The following is a 25965-nucleotide window of genomic DNA, read 5'->3' as shown; positions in this document are numbered from 1 at the left end:
CTACTTGAGGCAGAGCCTCACATAGACGTCTGCCATGCATGGGAGCCTGGATGACTAAGTTTGTTATATTCTATTCAAGTTTCCAAACCATGACATGGTGCAACCACTCGTAGACTTTCCACAATATGTTTCTCATGGAAACATTTTGAATGTTGAGAGGTGTGGAGAGAGTAGATGTAGAAAGGATGTTTCTCACGGTGGGAGAGTCTAGGACAAGAGGGCACAACTTCAGGATGGAAGGGCGTCCACTTAGAACAGAGATGCGGAGAAATGTCTTCAGCCAGAGGCAGGTGAATCTGTGGATTTGTTGCCACAGGCGGTCGTGGAGGTCAGGTCATTAGAAAGAAATTAGGTCTTTGGAACCATGTACAACTTTTAAAAATCTGAGGAAAGGGGACATTGGGCTGCAGGCCTGTGAAACACGCCGAATGGGAGTGGATCCGAGTGGCTGCTGCAAGGGCTACAGAACTCACCCACCGGAGCCTCCGGCCTGGCCGAGAGGAGGAGGCTGAGGCGCAGCGCATGGCTCTTTTGTTCTCCGAAAGTGTTTGCTGGAAGTGTCTGCTGTCGGGCTGAGTGGAGAGCCGAGTGGCGGACTCTGAGGAGGCGACCGGTGCGAGTGGGGGGTGTGTGCATTGCGGAGCCGTGCTGGGCTCGGAGGCAGGGAGAGAGGGGCCTCGGCCTCTTGGATGGCATGGAGGACTTGAAGGGGTCGTAAACCCAGCTGCATGAACAGAACGGCCCCTCGGATTCGGGAAACCTTTTTTCACCTATTACTGGTGGGTTTTTACAACATCCAGCTGTGACCTTTCTCATTGTCTGGCTTCTGAAAATTGAATGTATGTTGCAGTGTTTGAACCGGGTTGCAGGAACATTATCTTATTGATAATGGTGACAAATAAACTGATACCTGAATTGATAGTTTAGATATAGATTGGCTGGGATAGAAGACAGAGGGTAGTAGTGGAAGAGTGTTATTCTGCCTGGAGGCTTGTGGCCCATGGTGGTTTGCAGGGATCGATGTTGGGACCGTGGTTTGTGATGTGTACAAATGTCTTGGATGAAAAAGCAGGTGAATGGGTAAATAAGTTTGGAGGTAATAAGATTCTTTGACAGCCTTCAAAGAATGCATCTGGACACAAATTGGTTACAGAGATGGGCAGAGAATTGGCAGATGAGGTTTAATGCGGGCAAGTGTGAGGTGTTTGCACTTTGGGGACAACAAAGGTAAGAGAAAGATGTGCTATTAATGGAAAAGCCACTTTAAAGTACTGGTGTGTAGAAAGATCTGGAGATCCAGGTCCATCGTCGTCCCATTTATTGACATCTGATTGCACAAGTACAACTTGACGAAACAGTATTCTCTGGTTCTCAGTGCAAAACACGCAGACACAACCAGACTTGACACACATAAAGACAAACAATACAGATACAGGACAAGAATTCATCTATACAAATAAATAGAGTCTCAGGAATATGAGTCTCGGATGGTTTAGTGTGAGCGGTTCCTTTGGTTGTTCAGCGATCTCACAACTCCTTGAAAGTGGCCGCACAAGTAGACAGGATGGTAAAGAAGGCTTGTGGAATGCCGGGCTTCAATGGGTGGGACATTGAATATATAAGTGAGAAGGTCATGTTGGTTAACAAGTTGGTTAAGCTCCACTTGGAATACTGAGTGTAATTCTGGTCGCCCATTACAGGAAGGATTTGAAGGCTTTGGAAAGGGGACAGGAGAAGTGAACCAGGATGGTGTATGGTTTAGAGGGACAGTTTGGACAAACTTGGGTTGCTTTCTCTGGAGCGTTGGAGGCTGCACAGACCTGATAGAGGTTTATAAAATAGGGAGATGTGGATGAGGTGGATAGTCAGAATTATTTCCCCACAGTTGAAGGGTCAGATGCTGGAGTAGAAACACAAGGCTGGAGAAACTCAGCAGGTCAAACAGTGTCCTTTACATCATTCGGGTACCTCGCTGTTGGGTGTGGCCAATCAAGTCTTCCCATCCTTCATGATCACTGACCCTCCAAATTGTAGTTGTTTTCTCCCCTGTTCTCTTTTGGTGAAGGTTGATGTTGAGCTCATGATTATACACGAGAAAAATACTGAAGTTTTTTTCCGTTCCCTTCTTCAAATGCAGTGTCCACACTGGATGGGTAACCCTGGCCTGGCCACTGATCAGCAGATTCCCCTGCCCAGTGTTTTTACTTTTACAACCAGAAATTCCAATTTGTAGAACCTGCTTGTAAAACCATCCACCATCTGCAATCCATGGCTTCACGTGACCCTGATTGGGAGGCTAAACAGATACTACACCTTGGCCAAGGGTGACCTGTAGGCTCTCAGATGGAAGGAATGCCTTGCACCTCCTTTTCACAAGATAAAGGAACAGAAGTAGGTCATTCAGCCCATTGAATCTGCTCTGCAAATCCACCCTGGCCTAAACTGTTCTCCCATCTCATTCCAAATTCTGGCCTTTTCCCTATATCCTTTGATCCTCTTACTGATTAGATGCCTATCAATCTCACCCTTAAACTCTCCCAATGATGGGGCCTCCACAGCTGTATGTGGCAATGAATTCCACATATCTATTACCCTCTGGCTAAAGAAATTTCTCCTCCTCTCTGTTTTAAATGGGTCCCTTCTCATTCTAAGTCTGTGTCCTCTTGTCCTGGATTCACCCACCAAGGGAAACATCTTATTCACATTGACTCTGTCCATTCCTTTCAATATTCAGAATGTTTCTATGAGATCCCTTCTCCTTCTTCTAGTCTCCAAAGAATAGAGTCTGAGAGCCGCTAAACGTTCGTCATACATTAGCCCTTCCATTCCTGGAATCATCCTGGTAAATCCTCTCTGTACTCTCTCCAACATCATTACATCCCATCTAAGGGGCCCAAAATTGCACAGAGTTACTCCAAATGGGGTCTCCCCAGTGCCCCACGGAGCCTCATCAACACCTCTTTACTCTGATACACTATTCCCCTTGAAATGAAGGCCAACATAGCATTCGCTTTCTTTACTGCCGATCCAACCTGGTGATTAAACTTTAGGTTATCCTGCACGAGGACCCCCAAGTACCTTTGCACTTGCGAATTTTGAATTTTCTCCCCATCTAAATAATAATCTGCCTGTTTATTTCCTCATCCAAAATGTCTAACCGTACATTTCTCAACATTGGATCTCATTGGCTGTTTCTTTGTTCCTCACCCAAACTGTCCAAACCTTTCAGTTTCTTCAACACTTCCTACTCCACCACCCATCTTGGTGTCATCTGCAAACTTGGCCACAAAACCATTCAGTCCATAATCTAAATCATTGATACACATTGTAAAAAGAAGCAGTCCCAACACCGACCCCCGTGGAACGCCACTCGTAACCGGCAAACAACCGGAACAGGATCCCTTCATTCCCACCCTTTTACTTCCTGCCTATCAGCCAATGCTCCTCCCTTTCTAATCTAATTCCTGGAATTCCATGGGCTCTCTAATGCGGCATCTGTTCGAAAGCCTTTTGAAAATCCAAATACACAACATCCACAGCCTCTCCCTTGTTCACCCAATAGGTGGGAAGGTCCTGCCTGGACCTATCATGTCATGCACCTTGAGGTATTTCATAACCTCATCCTTGAGGATCGACTCCAATAACTTTCCAACTACTGACGTCAGACTAATAGGCCCATAATTTCCTTTTTTCTGCCTCCCTCCTTTTTTAAACAGTAGAACCACATTTGTGACCTTTCAATCCTCTGGAATTATGGCTGTCTGTTGATTTCTGAAAAATCAATTCCAATGCCTCCACAATCCCCAAAGCCACCTCCTTCAGAACCCATGGGTGCACTTCACCCGGTCCAGGAGACGTATCTACCTACAGTCCATTCAGCTTACTAAGCACCATCTCTCTAGTAATCCGGATGGTACTTAATTCTATTCCCTGAGACCTCTATCAGGTACATTGCTTTTGTCTTCCTCAGTGAAGACTGACCCAAAATACTCACTTAATTCCTCTGCATCTCCTTGTTCCCCAATATAATTTCTCCAGCATCATTTTCAATCCATCCCATATCTACCCATGATCAATTGCACAGCACCAACACCAGTATCCCTTATATAGCAAAGATAAAATTACTTAAATGATGTATTGGGTTTGAGCCCTTCATCAAGGTGTGGAAAGATGTCAGCAGGCGTCCGAACAAAAGAGTGGGCGGGAGGCGTGGTCGCAAAGGCAGGAGGTGATAGGTGGAGAAGGGAGGGAGGGGACAGCAGCGAGCAGGGGGAGGAGGGATAGCTCAGTGAACAGCGAGGGAAGGGGGGTGGAGAGCTGATGGGGTGGGGGGGGTGAAAAGGAGAGCAGTTGGCAGAAACTGGAGAAGTTGATGCTGTCCTGCTGGAGAGGGGCCTAAGCAGAGAATCAGGTGTCGTTCCTCCAATTTACGGGTGGTCTTGGTGGGGTAGTTCACGAGGCCACGGATAGACATACTCGCAGAGTGCAGAGATGATTTACTAGGATTAAAGCACAAAAGTCTGCAGACTCCATGGTTGAAGTAAAAACACGACGCTGGAGAAACTCAGCAGGTCAAACAGTGCCTTTATGTAGCAAAGAAAGATAGAGAACCAATGTTTAGGGCTTGAGCCCTTCATCAAGGTGTCGAAAAATGTCTCTGGTTTCTGCTAACCTGCTCTCCTTTCCCCCTCCCTTCCCTCCCCCACCCCTGTCTTCTTTCCCTCCGCTCCCCACCTCCTTCCCTCCACTCCCCACCTCCTTCCCTCTGCCTCCCTGTTTGACCAGCTGAGTTTCTTCAACATTGTGTCTTTTACTTGGTCTACGGTGACTGCAGTCTTTGGTCAGACTGTCAGACACTGGAGGACGTGTTAAAGGTGAGGGAGACAGTGGAGGGCAAATATTAGAGTGGCAGGCCTGAAACATTTTTAAATTAAAAATAAATTTAGACATAAAGCACAGTAACTGGCCCTTCCAGGCCACGAGCCCGTGCCGCCCAATCACATCCAATTCACCTACAATTTTGAACAATCCCCCAGGGAAAACCCTCGCAGACACGGGGAGAACATACGAACTCCTTACAGACAGCACGGATTCGAACCCGGGTCGCTGGCGCTGTAACAGCCCAGCGCCAACCGTGACACCTAACCATTGCCTCCCAAACTCGGTGACGCTGCTCCTCCCTTTGAGCAGATTGTTTGGCTTTACGAATTCATCTTTGACCCATATTCCCTTCCTGCCAGCTGGTTCTCAGTTTCCAAGTCGTCCCCAGGGTTTAGTTAGGACCTGCGTGTGGTCAAGTACAGGACAAGCTGTGATCAGTTTAGCGGCTGCAGAAGGTTGAAGACCAGTCTGGATGTAAACACAGAAATCCTTGAAGGCATAATTAGTAGAAGCTGTGGAAGAAATTCGAGATGTGGAAAACAGCTTTTTCATTAAAGTTCACCCCCCACAGAGGAGAGTGTTGGACTTGGCTAGATCAAGATCGGGATTTGAGGAACTGAGTTACAGTGAAAGGTTAAGCTGGTTGGGGCCCTGAAGACGAACACCCAACTGTACAGGGACAGCTTCTTCCCTTCTGCCGTCAGATTTCTGAATGATCAATGATTCATGTTTTGTTTTGTGGCAGCGTCACAGGGCAAACATTCGTATTATAACCACCTTACAGCAATAAATCAAAACAGTGCACAAAAAGTCATAAAGTCAGGCCGTGTCTGTGGTTCCTTGATTATTCAGGAAGCTGATGACGGAGGGGAAGAAGCTGTCCTTGTGCCACTGAGTGCTCGTCTTCAGGCTCCTGTTCCTTTTCTCCGATGGTAGCAGAGTGATGGCCTGGGTGAGGATGGAGGCTGCTTTTTTTAAGACGCTGCCTCATGTAGAGATCCTCAGTGAAGTGAAGTCTGGTGCCTGTGATGGCGCAGGTCAAGTTAACAACCCTCTGGAGTTTATTCTTGTCCTGTCCATTGGCATCTCCCTACCAGGCTGTGATGCAACCAGCCAAAATGTTCTCCACGATACATCTGTAGACATGACATAGCAAATCACCTCTTGGAAATGGCCCCACAGACACTACCTCACTTTCTCCTCTTCCACAATTTATTTATTTTTGAAATGTGAACTTCAGCAGTGATGGCACAGAATTTTGTCACGTGTTCATAACAATAAATTCTGATTCTGATTTCATTCCCTGGAGCATCAGAGAATCAAGGGAGATTTGATAAAGGTATAGAAAATTATAGAAAGAGAAAATTCCACAGGCTTTTCCCACTGTGGTTGGGTGAGGGAAGAACTAGAGGACGTGGGTTAAGGGTGAGAGGGAAAATATTAGGGGGAACCTCTTCATGCAGAGAGTGGTGGGGGTGTGGAACGAGCTGCCAGCTGAAGTGGTGAATGCGAGCTACAGTTTGACATTTAAGTAAAACTTAGGACCGTTACATGGATGGGAGGGGTATCAAGGTACATGGACCAGATGTAGGTCGATGGGACAAGGCAGAATAATAGTTTGGCACAGACTAGATGGCTGAAGGGCCTGTTTCTGTGTGACAATGGTTGCAACTCTCTCTCCACAATCAATAATGGAAAAGGCACGTGCTAGAAATCTGTCCCATCGCCAAATGCCCCTCAACTGAAGTTGGGCTGGAGCGGGATAGGAACCCCAGTCCCGAGTGTTGGCGCTATAACTGCGTTGTGCTAACCTTGCCACTCATTTGTGTTAAGTTGGAAGGATTTGGCTGAAACTCCACAAGCCAATGGCCTTGTGGTGATCACGGGGAAATGTTGCTGTCATTTCCCAGACCTGGGTCATTTTATCCGGACATTAATCTATTCTCCTTCGTGGCCCGTGCATTCATGGGTTAATTTTATCTGGGGTCAAGCCAAGCAAGGGAAGCTTTCCCTGAGAGACAGGGCCCAAGACACTGCTCCACATGTTCAGCATTCTGCAGCCAGCTGAAGTTCTTGGCTTTGCTACAGCAATTCAATGATTGTTCGCACTGCAGAGAAGAGGCGGAAAATCTCGTGACGTGGTGCAAGGGTAACAATCTGGGACTCAATGTGGACAAGATGAAGGAGACGATTGTGGGCTTCAGGAGGTCCAGGAACGACCACCCTCCACCACACATCAACAACTCTGTAGTGGAGAGAGCGGAGACACCAAGTTCCTTGGAGTTCACTTAACTAATGACCTATCATGGACACTCAACATCTCTTCGTGTATTCAGGAAGACACAACAGTGCCTGAGAAGACTGAAGTGGGCAAGGCTACTGGCCACCATTATGTCAACCTTCTATAGGAGCTCTATTGAGAACTTCCTGGCCGGCTGCATCACAGTGTGGGTTTGGTTGCCACAGAGAAATGGATCAGAGGTCAATCCACAGGATCAAAAGAGCAGCAGAGGGGATCACTGGATTCTTCCTCCCCCTCCCCCCCCCCCATCAACGTGATCTATAGGAATCGTTGTATGAAGAGTGGGTGCAAAATCATTGAGGACCCCTTCCACCAGACCCACAGCATCTTTCAGCTGCTCCCGTCGGGGAAGAGATCCAGGAGGATCGGAGACAACACCACCAGGCTGAGGAACAGCTTCTTCCCACGGGCAGTGAGAATGCTGAACAACCAAAGGAACTGCTCACACTGACCATCCGAGATCTACTATTTATTAAATAGTATTTATTTTATTTTTATATATGTATACTTGTCCTGTATATGTATTGGTTGTCTGTCTCTGTGTTATGTCTGGTTCTGTGTCTATGTGTTTTGCCTTGAGGACCAGATAACGCTGTTTCGTTGGGTTGTACTTGGATGATAATAAACTTGAACTTGAATCAATGGCTCACACACGAGGGAATGCTATTAGTAAATCTCCCACTAGATGTCCTTTGCAGCCCTGACATGATGGTTAAATCCGTCTTTGACAAACTGACCATAATCCAATTGGTCCTGCTCCAAGGCTCCACCAGCAGGGAGTGTCCTAGCTTGTGAACTGCATTTCTATGTGATCCGTGTGACTACACTTATCTCACTGATTATATTGCCATCTATATCAAGAAGCTGAAATTTTTGCTACAGCTTCGTAAGGGACATAATTACCATGTACTAATGGGGCAAGGATATGTCAGAAATTTTTAATTGCATTTAGTACATTTGGTGAGGCCAAATGTGGAGGATTGTGTGCAGTTTTGGTCACCGAACTACAAGAAAGATGTCAATAAGACAGATTTACAAGGATAATTGCGGCCTCAATTTTAACATTTAAGAAGAATGTGGACAGATACACGGATGGGAGGGGCATGCAGGGCGATGGACTGGGTGCAGGTCAGTGGCACGAGGCAAACAAAATGGTTCGGCACAGATTAGAGAAATAAGGGAGATTTGATTGAGGTATTTAAAATTATGAGGGGGATTGACAGAGTAAATTAAGTAAATTAGGTTTGGTGGAATATATACCAGAGGACACTGGGAGTTCTGGTCTCCTTACTCGAGGAAGGATGTATTGGCTTTGGAGGAGATGCAGAGGAGGATCCCGATGTTGATTCCAGGGATGAAGGGGTTAGCCACTGAGGGGAGATTGAATCATCTGGGACTGAACTCACTAGAATTTAGAATAAGGGAGGATTTTATAGAAATGTACAAAATTATGAAAGGCATAGATGAGGTAGACAAGGTAATTTGTTTCTTTTAGAATTAAAGAACACTACAGCACAAAAACAGGCTCCCTTGGCCCCTCTAGTCTGTGCCAAACCATTTATTCAGAGTCCCACTGACCTGCACCCAGTCCATATCCTTCCATACCCCACATCCACGTATCTGTTCAAATTCTTCTTGAATGTTAAAATTGAGCCCACATTCACCACTTCAGCTGGCAGCTCATTCCACACGCCCACCACTCTCTGTGATGAAATAGTTCCCCCTAAATAATTTGCCTTTCACCTTTAACCCTTGTCCTCTGGTTTGTATCTCACCGACCCTCAGTGGAAAAAGCCGACCTACATTTACTCTGTCTGTCCCCCTCATAATTTTAAATACCTCGATCATTTCTCTCTCATTCTTCTACGCTCCAGGGAATAAAGTCCTAACCTGTTTAACCCTTCCCTGTAACGTCCTAGTCAATCTTCTCTGCCTTCTTTCTATCTTATTGATATCTTCCCTGTAGTTCGGTGACCAAAACTACACCCAATCCTCCAAATTTGGCCTCACCAATGACTTATACAACTTTACCATAACACCCCAACTCCTGGACTCAATACTTTGATTTATGAAGACCAATGTGCCAAAAGCTCTCTTTACAACCCTGTCCACCTGTGACACCACTTTCAGGGAGTTATGTACCTGTATTCCCAGATCCCTCTGTTCTACCGCACTCCTCATTGCTTGACCATTCACCATGTACGACCTTTCTTGGTTTGTCCTTCCAAAATGCAACACCTCCCACTTGTCTGCATGAAATTCCATCTGCCATTTTTCAGCCCATGTTTCCAGCTGGTCCAGATCCCTCTGAACCTTTGAGAACCTTCTTCACTGACCACAACTTCTCCAATCTTAGTATCATCTGCAAACTTGCTGATCCAATTTATCCATTATCGTCCAGATCATTGATACAGATGACAAACAACAATGGTCCCAGCACCGATCCCTGAGGTACAGGCCTCCAGTCTGAGAAGAATCATCCACCACTACTTTCTGGCTTCTCCCATCCAGCCATCATCAAATCCATTTTCACTACTTCACCATGAATATCCAGCGTCTGAACCTTCCTGACTAACCTCCATGTGGGACCTTGTCAAAGCCCTCACTAAAGTCCGTGTAGACAACATCCACAGCCTTTCCTTTGTCAACTTTCCAGGTAACCTCCTCGAAAAGCTCTTTAAGATTGGTTAAACATGACCTACCAGGCACAAAGCCTTGTGGACTATTCCTATTCAGTCCCTGGCAATCCAAAGAAGACTTCCAATAATTTACCTACTTCTGACATCAGGTTCATTGGGATATAATTTCCAGGATTACTTTTGGAGCCTTTTTTAAACAATGGAACAATGTGAGCTACCCTCCAATCCTCTGGACATTTTGAATATTTCTGCCAGAGCCCCTGCAATTTCTACACCAGCCTCCCTCAAGGTCTGAGGGAATATCTCATCAGGTCCTGATGATTTATCCACCCGTATTTGCTTTATGACAGAAAGCACTTCCCCCTCCTTAATCTGTACAGGTTCCGTGATCTCACTGCTTGTTTTCCTTACTTCCCTCGACTCTGTGCCCATTTCTTGACTGAATACTGATGGAAAAAAAAACATTTAAGATCTCCCCCATCTCTGGCTCCATATGAAAGCCTCCCACTCTGATTTTCAATGGGATTTCCCTTACTATCCTTTTGCTCTTAATATATGTGTAGAAACCCTTAGGATTTTCCTTCACATTGTCTGCCCAAGCAACCTCGTGTCTTCTTTTAGCCTTCCTGATTTCTTTCTTGAGGTTTACCTGAATTTTTTTATTCCCCAAGTACCTCACTTGCTCCATAGCCACTTTCACACTTGCAAGTGATCCCAGGAATTAACGGTGAATTGGCCTTTAAAGTATCTAGTGTGAAAGCAACATCAGCTCAACGCCAGTATCAGATGATGTCATCTCATGGCGGGGATTGACGGTCCCGACCCCTAGTAGAATCCCTGGTGTCTTTAGACTCTGGCATTGCAATCAGGCAACGTGGAGAAAAAGCAATGGCGGACCTGACTTCCCAGAATGCCGTGCAGCAGAGAAATCCCTCCATGAATGCAGCCATGAATACAGCCCTTTCTCTGCAGCACGGCATTCTGGAAGAGCAGATCTGCCATTGCTTTTTCCCCCACAGTATTTCTTTATTGTGTGTGATAGTCCTACCAACTTTCCCACCCTGTTTAAAAATTGTCCACTATTACTGTTTATTGCTGGCACTTTCCCACGATCCCTTATAAAGTTTATAGAGGTCGGCACAACAACAACAGGGGCTGAAGAACTCATACTGTGCTGTACGTAAAGCTTAATTATGTTATAATTAGACATGATTAATTATGTTCATAATACATTGATCAGGATTGAGGGCAGGTCCACCATTGCTTGATGCTTCATGACATCACTGGTAGAAGGTAGAACAGTCCTAACCCCGGGGATGGCTCCTTGAAAGTGTGAAAGCGTTCAGTGTCCCAGTTGGGAGTGGTCCAGTGTGAAAACCCAAACTCCCATTCCTATCCCAGGACACTGAACGGCCAATTTAGTGGAACGCAAGTGTGAAAGCACCTCGTATTACTTATACCTGTTAGATAACTCTTTCTTCTTCTGAACCAGATCCCCAATATCCCTCGAAAACCAAGGTTCCCTATACCTTCTAACCCTGCCTTTGATCCTGACAGGAACATACAAACTCTGTATTCTCAAAATTTCACCTCCACTTACTTCTCACGTCCTTGCCTGAAAACAACTTATTCCAATCCACACATTCTAGATCCTTTCTCATTTCCTCAAAATTGGCCTTTGTCCAATTTAGAATCTCAGCCCGAGGCCCAGACCCATCCTTCTCCATAAATGACTTGAAACTAATGGCATTATGATTACTGGACCCAAAATGTTCTTCTGTCACCTGTCCTGTTTTGTTCCCTAATTGGAGATCCAGTATTACACTCTTTCTAGTTGGTACCACAAAATATTGATTTAGAAAAATTTCCTGAACACATTTGACAAACTCCAAGCCATCCAGTCCTTTTACAGGATGGGATTCCCAGTCAATATGTGAAAATATAAAATCCCCGACTATCACAACCTTATGTTTCCTGCAGCTGTATGCTATCTCTCTACAGATTTGCTTCTCCAATTCTCGCTGACTATTGGACGGTCTATAACACAACCCCATGAGTGTAGTCATACCTTTCCCGTTCCTCAGCTCCACGCATATAGCCTCAGTAGACGAGCCCTCTGGTCTGACCTGCCTGAGCACGGCTGTGATATTTTCCTTGACGAGCAATGCCACTCCTCCCCCTTCTTCCCAGTTCTATCGTATCTAAAGCAACGGAGCCCGGAACATTGAGCTGCCAGTCCTGCCCCTCCTGCAACCAAGTTTCACTAATGGCCACAATGCCATAAATCCATGAGCCAATCCATGCTCTCTCATCTGCCTTTCCTGCAATACTCCTTGCACTGAAATAGATGCCCCTGAGAACATTTCCACCACGCACAACCCATTGACTCTAACGGTGCATGTAATTTTCACATTATCTTTTCCCTCCTCCACTCCTCTATCTGCTCTGGCCCTCTGGTTCCCCTCCCCCTGCAAATCTAGTTTAAAACCACCAGAGCAGCACGAGCAAACCTTCCCACAAGGATGCTAGCCCCCCTCCAGTTCAGGTGCAAACCGTCCCGTTGGAGCAGGTCCCACCTTCCCTGGAAGGGAGCCCAAAGATCCAGAAACCTGAAGCCCCCCCTCCTGCACCAGGTCTTTAGCCACATGTTAAGCTGCACCATCCTCTCATTTCTCCCCTCATTGGCACATGGCGCGGGCACAAATCCTGAGATCACAACCCTGGAAGTCTTGTCCTTCAATCTACCACCCATCTCCCTGAACTGTCCTTCCAGGATTTCCTCACCCTTCCTACCCATGTCGTTGGTCCCTACATGGACCACGACATCTGGCAGCTCACCCTCCCTCCTGAGAATGCCGTGACCTCGAGCTGAGATATCTCGGACCCTGGCTCCAGGGAGGCAATATACCATCTGGGATACAGAATCTCCTCCACAGAACCTCTTATCTCTCCCTCTAACTATGGAATCCCTGATCACTACAGCTCACCTCTTCTCCTCCCTTCCCTTCTTAGCCACAGGACCAGACTGTGCCAGAAACTTGATCTCTGGCTTGTCCAGGTAATGGTTCCCCCACCACCCCCCACAACAATATCCAAAATAGCATACTTGTTATTGAGGGGGACAGCCACAGGGATGCCCTGCACTGCCTGTCTGTTCCCTTTCCATTTCCTGACTGCCACCCATCTACCCTCCTCCTGCCTTTTGGGTTTAATAATGTCCCTGTAATTCCTGTCAATCACCCCCTCTGCCTCCTGAATGATCTGGAGTTCATCTAACTCCAGCTCCAACTCCAGCAACATAGCATGCAGATTCAGGATAGTAGATTTAGGGTGGAGAAGAGGAGGAACTTCTTTTCCCAGAGGGTGGTGAATCTGTGGAATTTGCTGCCCATTGAAGCAGTGGAGGCAACCTCAGAAAATAGATTTAAGACAAGGTTGGATAGATTTTTACACAGTGATGGACATGCAGAAAAGGCAGGTAGTTGGAGCCATCAGATCAGCCATGATCACATTGATTGGCAGAGCAGGTTCAACTGTATGACGGAGTTGTGTTAACATTAATCTTTAGTTATAAAATGTATATGTTTTAGTAAAGTTATTTTTGTAGGTTTGGACACAGAAAGAGAAAGAATTTTTGGCATCACAATGTCTGATAAGAAACCCCAATAAAACTAGAAATGTTTGTTCACAGGAATATCTTGGACAATGGGGTTGCTCATGGAGGATGTCTAATTAAACAAAAGGCTCTTGGCTTGTTTACCAATATTGTTAGAATGGAGGCTCAGATGGTAGAAACAGAATCAGACTTTTGCTTATGGTCAGCAAACTTATCGGAGGCATTGGTTCGTAAAACCTTTGGGAGAGATAAACTTCAAAAGACAGGAATTATGCCATGCCATGTGGTCAAAACACTTCAAAACAGAAAGAATTTTTGAATATTAAGGAACTCATTTCAAACTGAAGCCAGACGACACCTGGCTATCCAGTAGGTGACACTGGATTGAAATGCAGAAACAAAAGGCTGCTTGTGTCCTCCTTGTGAAAGGGAAGAACACCGAAAAAGTGGCTTTGAAGAAATTAGCCACTTCCGACTGTCTCGAAAAGAGAGGACAGTCATCGTGTCTATTGAAATGATCACTGTTGATTAAGAAAGGAAAATTAATCTTGTATTTGAAACATAACCATTTTTAAATGGTCACTTTGTGTAACATTTGCCTGGGTTTGTGAAATCACCATGGAAGAAAACACAAGTACTGAAACCTCCACGCAAGAGGGGGAAATCATTCGTATGAAGAAACAATTCTCTGAAAACCACTCTAAAAGAAGTTTGTGAGTTTTGAGAAGTCTGATGACTCGCACCTATTTCATAATCGGCTGTTGAGCAATAGTGGAAAGAATTTAATTTTCAAAACAAAACTGACCAAACCTTAAAATCATCTCTTCAGAATTATACCCAAACTGCAACGGTTTCGGTTCACACACACATACACACACACACACACACACACACACACACACACACACACACACACACACACTTGCGTATAGTGGACTTGTGCATAGTGGGGACGGACACTCAGCACTTCTGAAGGGCCTCTCTTTTGCTTCTCTTCCTCTGACTGAAAGGCAATGCAAATGGCAAATATTTTGTGTAATATTGCATCTCTATTTTATTACATGACAATAAATAGAATCTGATCTGATCAACATGGATGCAGGTCAGTGGGACGAGGCTTGGTAATGGTTCAGCACAGAGTTGAAGGGCCAAAGGGTCAGTTTCTGTGCTGTGGTGTTCTGAGATTCTGTGTTTCAGTTATGTGGCCACCTAATGTTCACAGTTGGGGTAGTCTGGGGAGGTCCAAGAGCTCAGTAGCTGTTGCAAAGCAGGACATATCTAACTGGACTTAACAGTGGTCCTTCCAAGCCACGGTGTATGCACCGCTCAAACACATCTACATACAGATGTAACATAAAATTAATATTTTGGTATCATTTACTCAATTACAGAACACCGTTCATCAATCTCAGAGCCTGCAGGAAGAAGTTATTCCCCAGCCTGGCCATCCTGATTTTGATGCTCCTGTACCTCCTTCCTGATGGTGGGGTTCAAAGATGGTGTGTGCTGGATGGTGGAGGTCCTCACTAATTTTTTGAGCCTTATTTAAGTGACGCTCCCAGTGAAAGTCGTGTATAGAGGAAAGGGAGACCTCAGGGATCTTCTCGGGCTTTTTGATGATCCTCTGTATATACTCCAAGGCTTTGCAGCTACTGTCTCGCCCAATGATGTGGCCGGACAGGACACTCTCAGTTAAACTCCTGCAAAATGTTATCGAGATAGTGGGGGGGGGGGGTGGGGGGCATCAGCCTTCGGAGAAAGTATGCAAACCACGGCGGAACCATTGTGTAGTGGGGACCTCAGGCCTCTGGATCTTGTGCTTGGGTCTAATTCAGAGTAATGTCCAACAAGTTCAGAGGTTGGTCACATGGTGTCACCCAGCCGCACCATTGGATGCCTTCAAACAGAGCCTTGTTGAATACGCAGGGAGCCTATTTTCCCCTGACATCCCAAAACATAAAGTTTGGCTCGTGGAGGGGGGGGCCTCAGATTTTGAATGTTGAAAGGTCTGAATAGAGCAGATGTGGCAGTTAGGGGAGTCAATTGGACAGCACAGGCTCATGGGCCGAAAGGGCCTGTTATTCTGCTGTATGACTATTTAAATAAATTTAAGAGGGCACCCATTTAAAACAGAGATGTGGAGGAATTTCCTCAGCCAGAGAGTGGTGAACCTCTGGAATTTGCCACCACGGGCAGTGGTGGACACCAGGTCGTTGGGTGTAGTTAAGGCAGAGATAGATGGGTCTCTGAATAGTCAGGGTATCAAAGGTTATGAGGAGAAGGGCTGGGGTGGGAGAATGGATCAGCTCAGGATGGAATGGTGGCGCAGACTCAGTGGGCTGAAAAGCCTTCTTCTGCATCTATTCCTTTGTAGTAATGGCCCAAATTACCCCTCCCACGGACCTTCTACTGCCAGTCTGCCCTTTGTTCACTCTGTGTTCCCACTCTGGTGGTGGAGGCTGGTTCAATAGGGGCATGCAGAAGGCTCTCAGACGGGCACATGGATGCAAGAAAAATAAAGGGTTAGAGGGTGTGAAGCTGGGAAGGGTTAGATTGTTGTAGAGTAGGTTGATAGAACTTACAGTGCAGTTCAGGCCCTTGATGTTGTGCCAACCTATATATTCCTACCAAAAAAAACAGTACTAAACCCTTTTTACCTCATCACCCTCTAGTTTTCTTCCATCCATGAGCCTTTCTGAGCCTTCTCTTAAATTCCCCCAGTGTTCCAGCCTCAACCACCACCCCGGCAAGGCATTCCAGGCCCCCACAACTTTCTACATTTAAAAAAAACCTACCCTGGCATCTTCCCTAAACTTCCCTTCCTTCACTTTGTACACGTGCCCTCTGGAGCTTGCTACTCCCACCCTGGGAAAAAGGTGTTGGCTGTCCACCCTATCTATGCCTCCAAGAATCTTGTAGACCTCCATTGAGTCTCCTCTCATCCTTCTTCACTCCAAAGAGAAAAGTCCCAGCTCTGCTAACCTTGTTTCATAAGACTTATTTTCCAATCCAGGCAACATCCTGGTGAATCTCCTCTGCACCCTCTCCATAGCTTCCATGCCCTTCCTGTAATGAGGTGCTAATTAAGACAGAGACTAACAGCTATCTGAAAGGTCAGGGTTGAGTGAGAGAATGGATCAGCTCATGATGGAATGGTGGAGCAGACTCGATGGGCCGAATGACCTGCTCTGCTCCTACACCTTGTGATGAAGACGATGCAAACTCCAACTGTTCCCAGATGTTGGGCTCGAACCTGAATGGGTCCAGGTGAGGGGCGGATCTGCCCAAGCAGCTGTTTATGCTCCAATTGAACTGACCGGAACTCTCGAGGCAACTCGCCGCTAGTGCTGGTCGTTTGAAGGCTCCGCAAGTCAGCTGATAGCCTTTGGACAAAGTTCCAGTTGCAAACTCTCGGCAATACCTGCTGCTCTCTGTAAACGTCCACCACTTCATTGTTACAGATCATCCTGTAAAACCCGATTCTGTACACTTCCAAGCTGCTTAACGTTTTCTACACAGTGAGTTAAATGTGAAAGCTTTCTCACCAGTATAGCTAACTAACTTGAAGCTAAAGCACACAGAAGTGCTGAAGGAACTCAGTTGGGCTCTCAGCATGCATAGGAGGTGAAGGGGACCCCAAAACCCAGCAGCAATAGAAATTCACCAAGGCAAATGGTTACTTAAAAAAAGTTGCTTTTAATTATCTTTAAACATGAAAACAGGAACAAACTTTAACTTATTACTATTAACCTAACTTAACCCCCTTCTAATTATAAGCACACGTGTATATAATGTGTGTGTAAGTTCAGAGAGATTCTTTGATTCAAAGTCCAATCTCACTTCTCATTCCTCCAAGTTCACTGGTTGCAGGCAATTCTTATACTGTGCACAGAATTTAACATGTATAAAGTTCACTAGGCTTTGGTGCTTGAAAGATAAATGGTTACTGTTCAGGAAGATTCTTGTCAGTTTTCAGAGAGAGAGATTTGATGCTCGTTGGACGCAAATTGATTCCTTCTGATCAGCCACGTCAGTGCCTTGCCGAAGAAACTTGCCCGATTAGGGTTTTCCAGATGATAACCTCTTTCTTTCAGGTCACTACAGAGTTCCTTTTTGTTTTCCTTATTTCAAATGAAACATTATGCAGCCAGTCCCCTCCTCTTGTATGGACCACAAGGGGTTTGACCAGGCTGAACTAAGAACTCACAACCCGTCTTCCAAATGGGGTTTTTCCACAAGCTTGTCAGCTTGTCCTTTTCTTTTCCAGTCCCAGCTGATGCTGCTGAACTGTAGAACTGAATTCTCTCTCTCTCTCACTCAGAGAAAACCACATGACCCTCTTAGAACAGCCAACTGCACTCAGACAGACTGCAGCTCTGGACCCAAACTTCTGAGTCTGTTCATCTGTAACTTTCCAAAACAATAATCCATTACTCTACAGAATGTCCAATTAACACCTACTTGTGAAGTCCTTATAGGCGTTCCTCAAAGTTTTTGCAAAGGTACTCAGAGTCTGGACTGTTTGGGTAGAACGGAGCTCTGGCATTTTAAATGAGATCTGTTTTGAAGTGTTTGCTTGTGACCTACACTAATAAACCTGCCACAACTTATCTCCTTTAAAACATATCTACGTGCAATATAAAATATAACATTATCTGTCACAATATCTGTTGTGTGTGCACTCACACCATTAAGACTCGGAGACCTGATGCTTTCTCATCCTTTACTTCTATTACACCAACCTGGCTACTGACACACAGGGTTATATATATCTGGAAGGGTGACATCATGACGTGGGGGTCATAATGTCCAGAGAGCGGGCTTATACCCAGCACTCTTCCCCCCCCACCCGCCCATACAGTAAATGCTGATTGGGCTCCTTCGAACTAATAAGATTACATCAGGCCCAGGACTACAAGTGAGAATTAGAATACATCTTATGAGTAATTAGAATTATAGAAGGGAAAATATTTAATAATAATCAGGTCACATAGTCCTTAAAGCGTTCAGGTGGTCTTCTTTCTCTTTTGGACTGCCTTGGTGTGATTTACTTTGCCGGTCTTTGCTCGGGACCTGTAGATACGTCAGGTCAGCGGTCGAGTTGGTGGCGACTACCCACCTTCACTGACCTTTGGTGGCAACTGCCCGTCTTTGCTGCCCTCCTGGCTGCGTGTCTCAGTTACTGGATTGCTCAGCTCTGCGACCGCCTCTGCCCCCTCCTCACTTGGTCTGAGGGGTGGGGTGGTCAGGGCAGGCCATGGCAGGTCTGGTTCCACCTCCTCCAGCTCATGAGGCAGTTCATGGACCTTAGTGTCAGTCAATGCTTGTAATTGGTCAATGTGTCACTTCAACAATCTGTCCCTCACTAGAACAGAGTTTGAGCAAGGGCTCAATTTTTGTAAGATTGCTCCTACCACCCCTGGGTCTTTACATTGTCTATAATCTTGTACCAGAATTCTCTCACTCACTTCTAATGTTCTAGGTGAGGTCTGTGGCGATGCTGATTTTTGCAATCGGAAACCCAGATCTGAATGAACTGTGGACAGCCTGGTCCACAGGTTGCGGCCAAATATTAGTTCTGCTGGGGTGCGTTTTGTGGTAGAATGCGGCGTGTTTCTGTATCCCAATGGGAAATCTGTGATTTTGTGTGTCCAGAAGACATTCAGAAGTTTCATGGTTTTCATTGCTTTTTTGAATGTTTGTCCAAAAGGTTCTGCCTCCCCATCAGTTCTTGGGTGATAGGGTGTGGACAAAATATGTCCGATATGGTTGTCGCGCATACATTTAAAAAAAATGTTCTGATGTAAATTGAGGTCCATTGTAACTAATTGATGAGGCGATCCACAAGTGGGAAAGTCAATCGTGGGATCTGCTTTGGTATTTTTCAGCTGTGAAACTACTGGCCATTTGGAGTGAGCGTCCACAGCTATGAGGAAAGTCTCACCCATGAATGGTCCAGCGAAGTCTACATGAATCCGATGCCAGGGTTTGGGCGGCCATTTCCATGGGTTAGCTTCGGCTTGTGGCATTTTTGGCTGCATTGACTGACGTACCTTGCATTCTCTTACTGTTGTTTCAATGTCTCTATCTAGGAGGGTCACCAGACGTGCGTCAGGCCCAGTACCATTCCCAGTTGATTGTGGTGTAGTTTGCCAGTTGGCTGGAATAATTGTACGGGTGCCCCATAGTAAATATCCTTCTTCGACTGATAGTTCACGGCAGGGTGTGTGGTAAGGTTTTGATCTTCTGGAATGACTTCAGATGCGGGCCACCCATTAAGGGTGAAGTATAGGATCTTGCTTAATGTTGCCCCTTGTTGGGTTTCCTTTGCGATCATCTGGGCTGTAATGGGCAGTTGTTGAAGTTGTTCTTGGTTGATGGCTGCTGCCTCTCCAGTCCATTTAATAATTTCTTCTCGTTGCTCTGTTTCGGGTAGCGGCATGCATTGAGTGTTCCAGATTTATGTTTTATATCATAGTTATAAGCATGGCCCATCTTTGAATTCTGGCCGCAGCTCATATGGTCTATTATATGGATTAAACTAGGAGGTTTGTTGTCAGTGATTGGGGTGAATTTTTTTCCGTAAAGATATTGGTGGAATTTTTTTACACCAAAAATGATTGCCAATCCTTCTTTTTCTAGTTGGGCTTAATTGCGTTGGCTTGTGGTTAAATGTTCGCGAAGCAAACGCTACTGGTTGCTCACCTTTTCCTGTGATTTCCTAGTCCCACTGGTGAAGCATCCACAACGAGTGTAACTTCTTTATTCGAGTCGTAGTGGATCAGCACCTTATTTGCTGGCGTTAGTATTTCCTTTCGTTGATCGACTGTGTACTTAGTTTCTGTGTTCCAATCAATACCATGTTGGATCTTTCTGCAGTAATTGGTTCAGCGGGCTGCGTAGTGTAAACCTGTTAGGGATGTGTTTTCGGTAGTGAAGATGCTGTTTACATCCGGTACCGCACGGATGGCAGTCTCTTCAATCTGAGGCGCCTGCAAGCTCACACCAAGACACAAGAGAAACTTGTCCGTGAACTATTCTTTGCAGACGATGCCGCTTTAGTTGCCCATTCAGAGCCAGCTCTTCAGCGCTTGACGTCCTGTTTTGCGGAAACTGCCAAAATGTTTGGCCTGGAAGTCAGCCTGAAGAAAACTGAGGTCCTCCATCAGCCAACTCCCCACCATGACTACCAGCCCCCCCACATCTCCATCGGGCACACAAAACTCAAAGTGGTCAACCAGTTTACCTATCTCGGCTGCACCATTTGATCGGATGCAAGGATCGACAACGAAATAGACAACAGACTCCCCAAGGCAAATAGAGCCTTTGGAAGACTACACAAAAGAGTCTGGAAAAACAACCAACTGAAAAACCTCACAAAGATTAGCGTATACAGAGCCGTTGTCATACCCACACTCCTGTTCGGCTCCGAATCATGGGTCCTCTACCGGCATCACCTACGGCTCCTAGAACGCTTCCACCAGCATTGTCTCCGCTCCATCCTCAACATTCATTGGAGCGACTTCATCCCTAACATCGAAGTACTCGAGATGGCAGAGGCCGACAAGATCCAACTGCGCTGGGTAGGTCACGTCTCCAGAATGGAGGACCATCGCCTTCCCAAGATCGTGTTATATGGTGAGCTCTCCACTGGCCACCGTGACAGAGGTGCACCAAAGAAGAGGTACAAGGACTGCCTAAAGAAATCTCTTGGTGCCTGCCACATTGACCACCGCCAGTGGGCTGATATCGCCTCAAACCGTGCATCTTGGCGCCTCACAGTTCGGCGGGCAGCAACCTCCTTTGAAGAAGACTGCAGAGCCCACCTCACTGACAAAAGACAAAGGAGGAAAAACCCAACACCCAACCCCAACCAACCAATTTTCCCCTGCAACCGCTGCAACCGTGTCTGCCTGTCCCTCATCGAACTTGTCAGCCACAAACGAGCCTGCAGCTGACGTGGACATTACCCCTCCATTAATCTTCGTCCGCGAAGCCAAGCCAAAGAGAAGAAAGAACAAGTCCTAGGAAGGACTGTAATTCCGATTTGTTGCAAACAGTTTCTGTTCCTGCTGGATTCATTCGCACCCCCTCGTTGTCGATTGTAAACCCAAAATCTGTTACTGAGGGGCGCACGAAGACACATTGGTCCTTTCGTAATCGGATATTAGTCTGTTGCAGTCTGGTTAAAACCTTTTCAAGGTTTTGTAAGTGTTCATTGTCGTTTCGGCCCATGATGATGACATCACCTAGGTAACACCCAACTGAGAGTCCGTGTAGTAATTTGTCCCTTGTTGCCTGAAAAATCGCAGGTGCTGTTGAAATTCCATAAGACACGCATGTCCCAGATGGGTATCGATTGTCACATACTCCCTCGATTTTTTTTCGTCCAATTCTATCTGTTGATATGCTTGTGACAAATCTAGTTTTGTGAATTTTTGCCCTCCGTTTGGTGCTTGGAACAATTCTTCTGCCTTGGCTATTGGGTGTTCAGGTATTTTGAGCGATGAATTGATGGTGAGTTTGTTATCACCGCCAATGCGAATTTCACCGTTTGCTTTTCGTTCGAGTACAATGGGCATTGCCCAATCGCATATTGTATTGGTTCTAATATGCCTTCATGTTTTAGTCTGTTTAATTCAGCCTCAATATTCCCTTTCATAGCAAATGGGACCGTTCTGGCTTTGAAGAATTATGGTTCTGGATTATATTTTAATTGCAGTTTGGCTTGAACACCTTTGATTTTCCCCAATTCTTGTTGGAAAGCCATTGCGTGGTTGTTGAGGATTTGGTTGAGTTCTGGCTGGGAGGTGTCTGTGTCGTTTACATTTAGTATTGAACAGTCTAGGGGAACCAGTTTCTTCCGAAGAGTGCTGATCCCTGGGTATCTACGATGTCGAGGGAGAGAGTGTTTTTGGTTGCTGTTGTTTGCATTGTACTTGGACTGTCCATTTTCCAAACGCTTTGATTCTGTCTCCTGTAACAGATCTTCGAGTTATTTCAGTTGTTTTTACCGGGAGGTGAGGTAGCAAGCGTTCCTTTACATGTAACGGCATTAGGGACACCTTTGCCCCTGTGTCTAACACCATCTTCAGGGGGTGTCTGTTTATTTTTAGCTGTATAAAGATTGCTGTGTTTTTTCCATTTATTCCTCGGATGTGTAATATCTCAGGAGCTGAAATTTCAGGGCTTGAAGGTCAGCTATTGGGCTGTTATCATCACCTTTGCTAGGTTGCCTCTCTCTGTAATTGTTTTGACTTTAGGTGACTGGTTATTTATAGGCCACCTGCATTTTAGAAGCGGACATTTACCTTTGATATGTCCTTCTGTTTTGCAATGGTTGCATTTAGAATTTTTGAAGAAACAGTTTTGTGGTCAGTTGTATTTCCCACAACGGAAGCATTGTTGGCAGGAAGACCTCCCGACCAGTAGGTCTGGCTGACTCACATCCAAGTTATCTGCCATTTCAGAGCTCCAGGCAGTTCTGTATGCAATCTGTAACGTAACGTTTTGATCCATTCCTAATATTTTTTTGCCTTGCTTGGCGATTTGCCAGCCCCATCACTAATCTGTCTTGCAATGCCTGATTTAGAAACTGCTCGAAATGACAGTACTCCGCCAGTTTGCGCAACGATGCCAGGTATTCACTTGCTGTTTCTCCTGGTCCTTGTCTCCTTTCATAGAATCATTGCCTTTCTGCCATAGCTGGTGGTTTGGGGCTTAAATGATTCCTTAGAGCTGTGTGTCATTCATTGAATGTCTTCATCCCTGGATGCTCTAGGTCCAGCAAGGTCTTAAGAAGGTCAAATGTTTTGATGCCCATTCTACTGAGCAAGAAGGCACATTTGGAGTTTACTGGACCTTCCACAATATTGTGGGCTACACAGTTGTGGTTAAACCATCCTACAAAGTTATCCCAACTTTCTTCCACTTCGTTGAATTCTCCGAGCTTTCCCTCCGCCATCTTGGCGCACTTTCGCCTTGATCTTTTGGTGGGAATTTGTTGGGGTTGTTAAGGAGTCGTTTCCTACCTTCTGTTGTTTTCCCTCTGCCGGTTGGTGCACGGAGCACGTGTAGGGTTCATTTTGTTTCTCGTCGCCACTGTTGTGTGCCCACTCACACCATTAAGAATCGGAGACGTGATGCTTTCTCATTCTTTACTTATATTAGACTAACCTGGCTACTGATACACAGGATTTTAAAAAAATTTATATATATATGTGGAAGGATGACATCATGCCGTGGGTGTTATAATGCCCAGCAGAGGGTGGGCTTATAACTGATATTTCGGGCTTGAGCCCTTCTTCTAGGTAGAGCAATATGCAGGCAGGCATCTGAATAAAGACCGGGGAGAGAAAGGGGGAAGAATCCAGACCAACAGACGAAAGATGTTAATTGAAGATGATAAAAGGCGAGAATTGATTTTGTCTCTGAAAGGAGATAGAGGGGAGAGAATGTGAGACAGACTAGAGGGAAGAAGCTTCCCCCTTTCTCTCCCCAGTCTTTATCCAATTGCCTGTCTGCTTTTTTGCTCACTCCTGGAGGAAGGGTTCAGGCCCAAAACGTCGGTTATATATCACTACTTCCTCTGGTCACTGCGAGACAGGCCGAGTTCCTTTTACAACAATCACAGCGTCCGCAGACCTTTGTGTTTTGCAACGAGTTAAGAGCATCTGGGTTTCAAATCCCCGCCCGTCCTCAGAACCTTGGGTGTAGGGGCTGCCAGCTGGGCATGTTAGAGATGTCGCAGTCATGTGGGAATGGTGTTCTTCCCAGGTCCGGAGAAGACTGAGGAATTCCTCTTGGCCAGGTTCAAGGGTGACGGCATCCGCTACAAAGCCAAGATCATCGGTATCGATGATGTGTCTGACGCGAGAGGAGACCAGATGTGTCAGGATTCGATGATGAAGCTCAAGGTAATGCCTGTGTTTTCCCCTCCCTCCATCAATGAGTCTAATTAAATTTAAATCAAGTGTACAGCACGGTAACAGGCTTTTCTGGACCAAATGCACCAATCGACCTACAACCCCTGAATGTTGGCTCGAACAGTCGGGCATCAGGGTTAAAACTGTATCGAGAGAAATGCCCAATTAAATGCATTTGAGACAGTTTATTTTTGCAGAGTAAGGGGGAACTGGGGAAGAAAAGGCAGGGTCTGCCACTAGATCAGACACCTTGAATGGCGGAGGAGTCTGGATGGGGAAAATGGCCATCTCTTGCTTCTTTGCTCCAACGTGATTTTGAAGGGATCAATCAGCAATGTGTGTGTGTCAGAAATGTGACTACATCCCAAGGTTTAATCAAACCTGACTCTCAACTGAAATGCCCCTGGATTAACAAAGTATCTGTTCTAATTGTACTCTCCAGGGCATTGCAATAGCTGCCCGTGCACAGGGACAACACAAGCAGAGGATCTGGCTCACCATCTCCCTGTCTGGAATCAAACTGATCGATGAGAAGACTGGGGTGAGTATCCCTTCACTCCTCAGACTCCCTCCCACATTGGACTCCTTCCGCCCCACTGCCCCTCGGATCCCTCCCACCCCACTGCCCCTTGAACCCCTTCCTCCCCTCTGCCCCTCGGACCCCTTCCTCCCCACTGCCCCTAGGACCCCTTCCTCCCCACTGCCCCTTGGACCCCTTCCTCCCCACCGCCCCTCGGACCCCTTCCTTGCGTCCCTTGAACCCCTTTATTCCCCAGTCACTCTGACCCCTTTATTCCCCCCATCCCTCAGACCACTTAAAACATAGAAACATAGAAGATAGGAGCAGGAGTAGGTCATTCGACCCTTCGAGCCTGCTCCGCCATTCAACGAGATCATGGCTGATCTTAAAGTTCAGTACCCCGTCCCCGCCTTCTCTCCGTAACCTTTAATACCCTTCTACTGAAGAAATAGATCTAATTCCCTCTTAAATAGATTTAATGAACCTGCCTCTACTGCCCTCTGTGGCAATGAATTCCACAGATTCACCACCCTCTGGGTAAAGAAATTCCTCCTCATCTCGGTCCTAAATGGTTTGCCTATTATCCTCAAACCATGGCCCCGGGTTCTGGATTTTCCCATCCTTGGAAACATCCCATCTGCATCCATTCTGTCCAGTCCTGCCAGAATTTTATATGTCTCTATGAGATCCCCTCTCAATCTTCTAAACTCCAGCGAGTACAATCCCAATGTGCGCAATCTTTCCTCACAAGTCATTCCTGCCATTCCAGGTATCAGCCTGGTGAATCGCCTCTGCACTCCCTCCATTGCAAGAGCATCCTTCCTTAGATAAGGCGACCAAAACTGCACACAATCCTCCAGGTGGGGTCTCACTAAGGCCCTGTACAGCTGCAGTAAGGTATCCTTGTTCCTATACTCAAACCCTCTTGATATGAAGGCCAACATACCATTTGCCTTTTTAACCGCCTGCTGTACCTACATGCTCGCCTTCAGAGACTGATGTACAAGTACCCCTAGGTCTCTCTGCACTTCCCCATCTCCCAATCTATTGCCATTCAAATAGTAATCTGCCCTCCGGTTTGT

The 25965-nt window shown here is 46.1% G+C and overlaps 1 protein-coding gene across 6 annotated transcripts in view; it reads left to right on the top strand.

Moving 5' to 3' along the window:
- Nucleotides 1–25965, top strand: part of dab2 (DAB adaptor protein 2) — a 192381-nt gene that overhangs the window by 86584 nt on the left and 79832 nt on the right. For all 6 annotated transcript variants that reach the window (XM_069883919.1, XM_069883951.1, XM_069883929.1 and 3 more), the window contains exons 3-4: nt 24215–24354; nt 24806–24904. In XM_069883919.1, the coding sequence (XP_069740020.1) occupies nt 24215–24354; nt 24806–24904 (239 nt within the window). The remainder of the gene's footprint in view (nt 1–24214; nt 24355–24805; nt 24905–25965) is intronic.

The sequence above is a fragment of the Narcine bancroftii genome, chromosome 1 (genome assembly GCF_036971445.1).
Source record: "Narcine bancroftii isolate sNarBan1 chromosome 1, sNarBan1.hap1, whole genome shotgun sequence".
Taxonomy (NCBI): Eukaryota; Metazoa; Chordata; class Chondrichthyes; order Torpediniformes; family Narcinidae; genus Narcine; species Narcine bancroftii.
The sequence above is the reverse complement of the archived record's forward strand: the minus strand, read 5'-3'. Positions and strand labels throughout refer to the sequence as shown.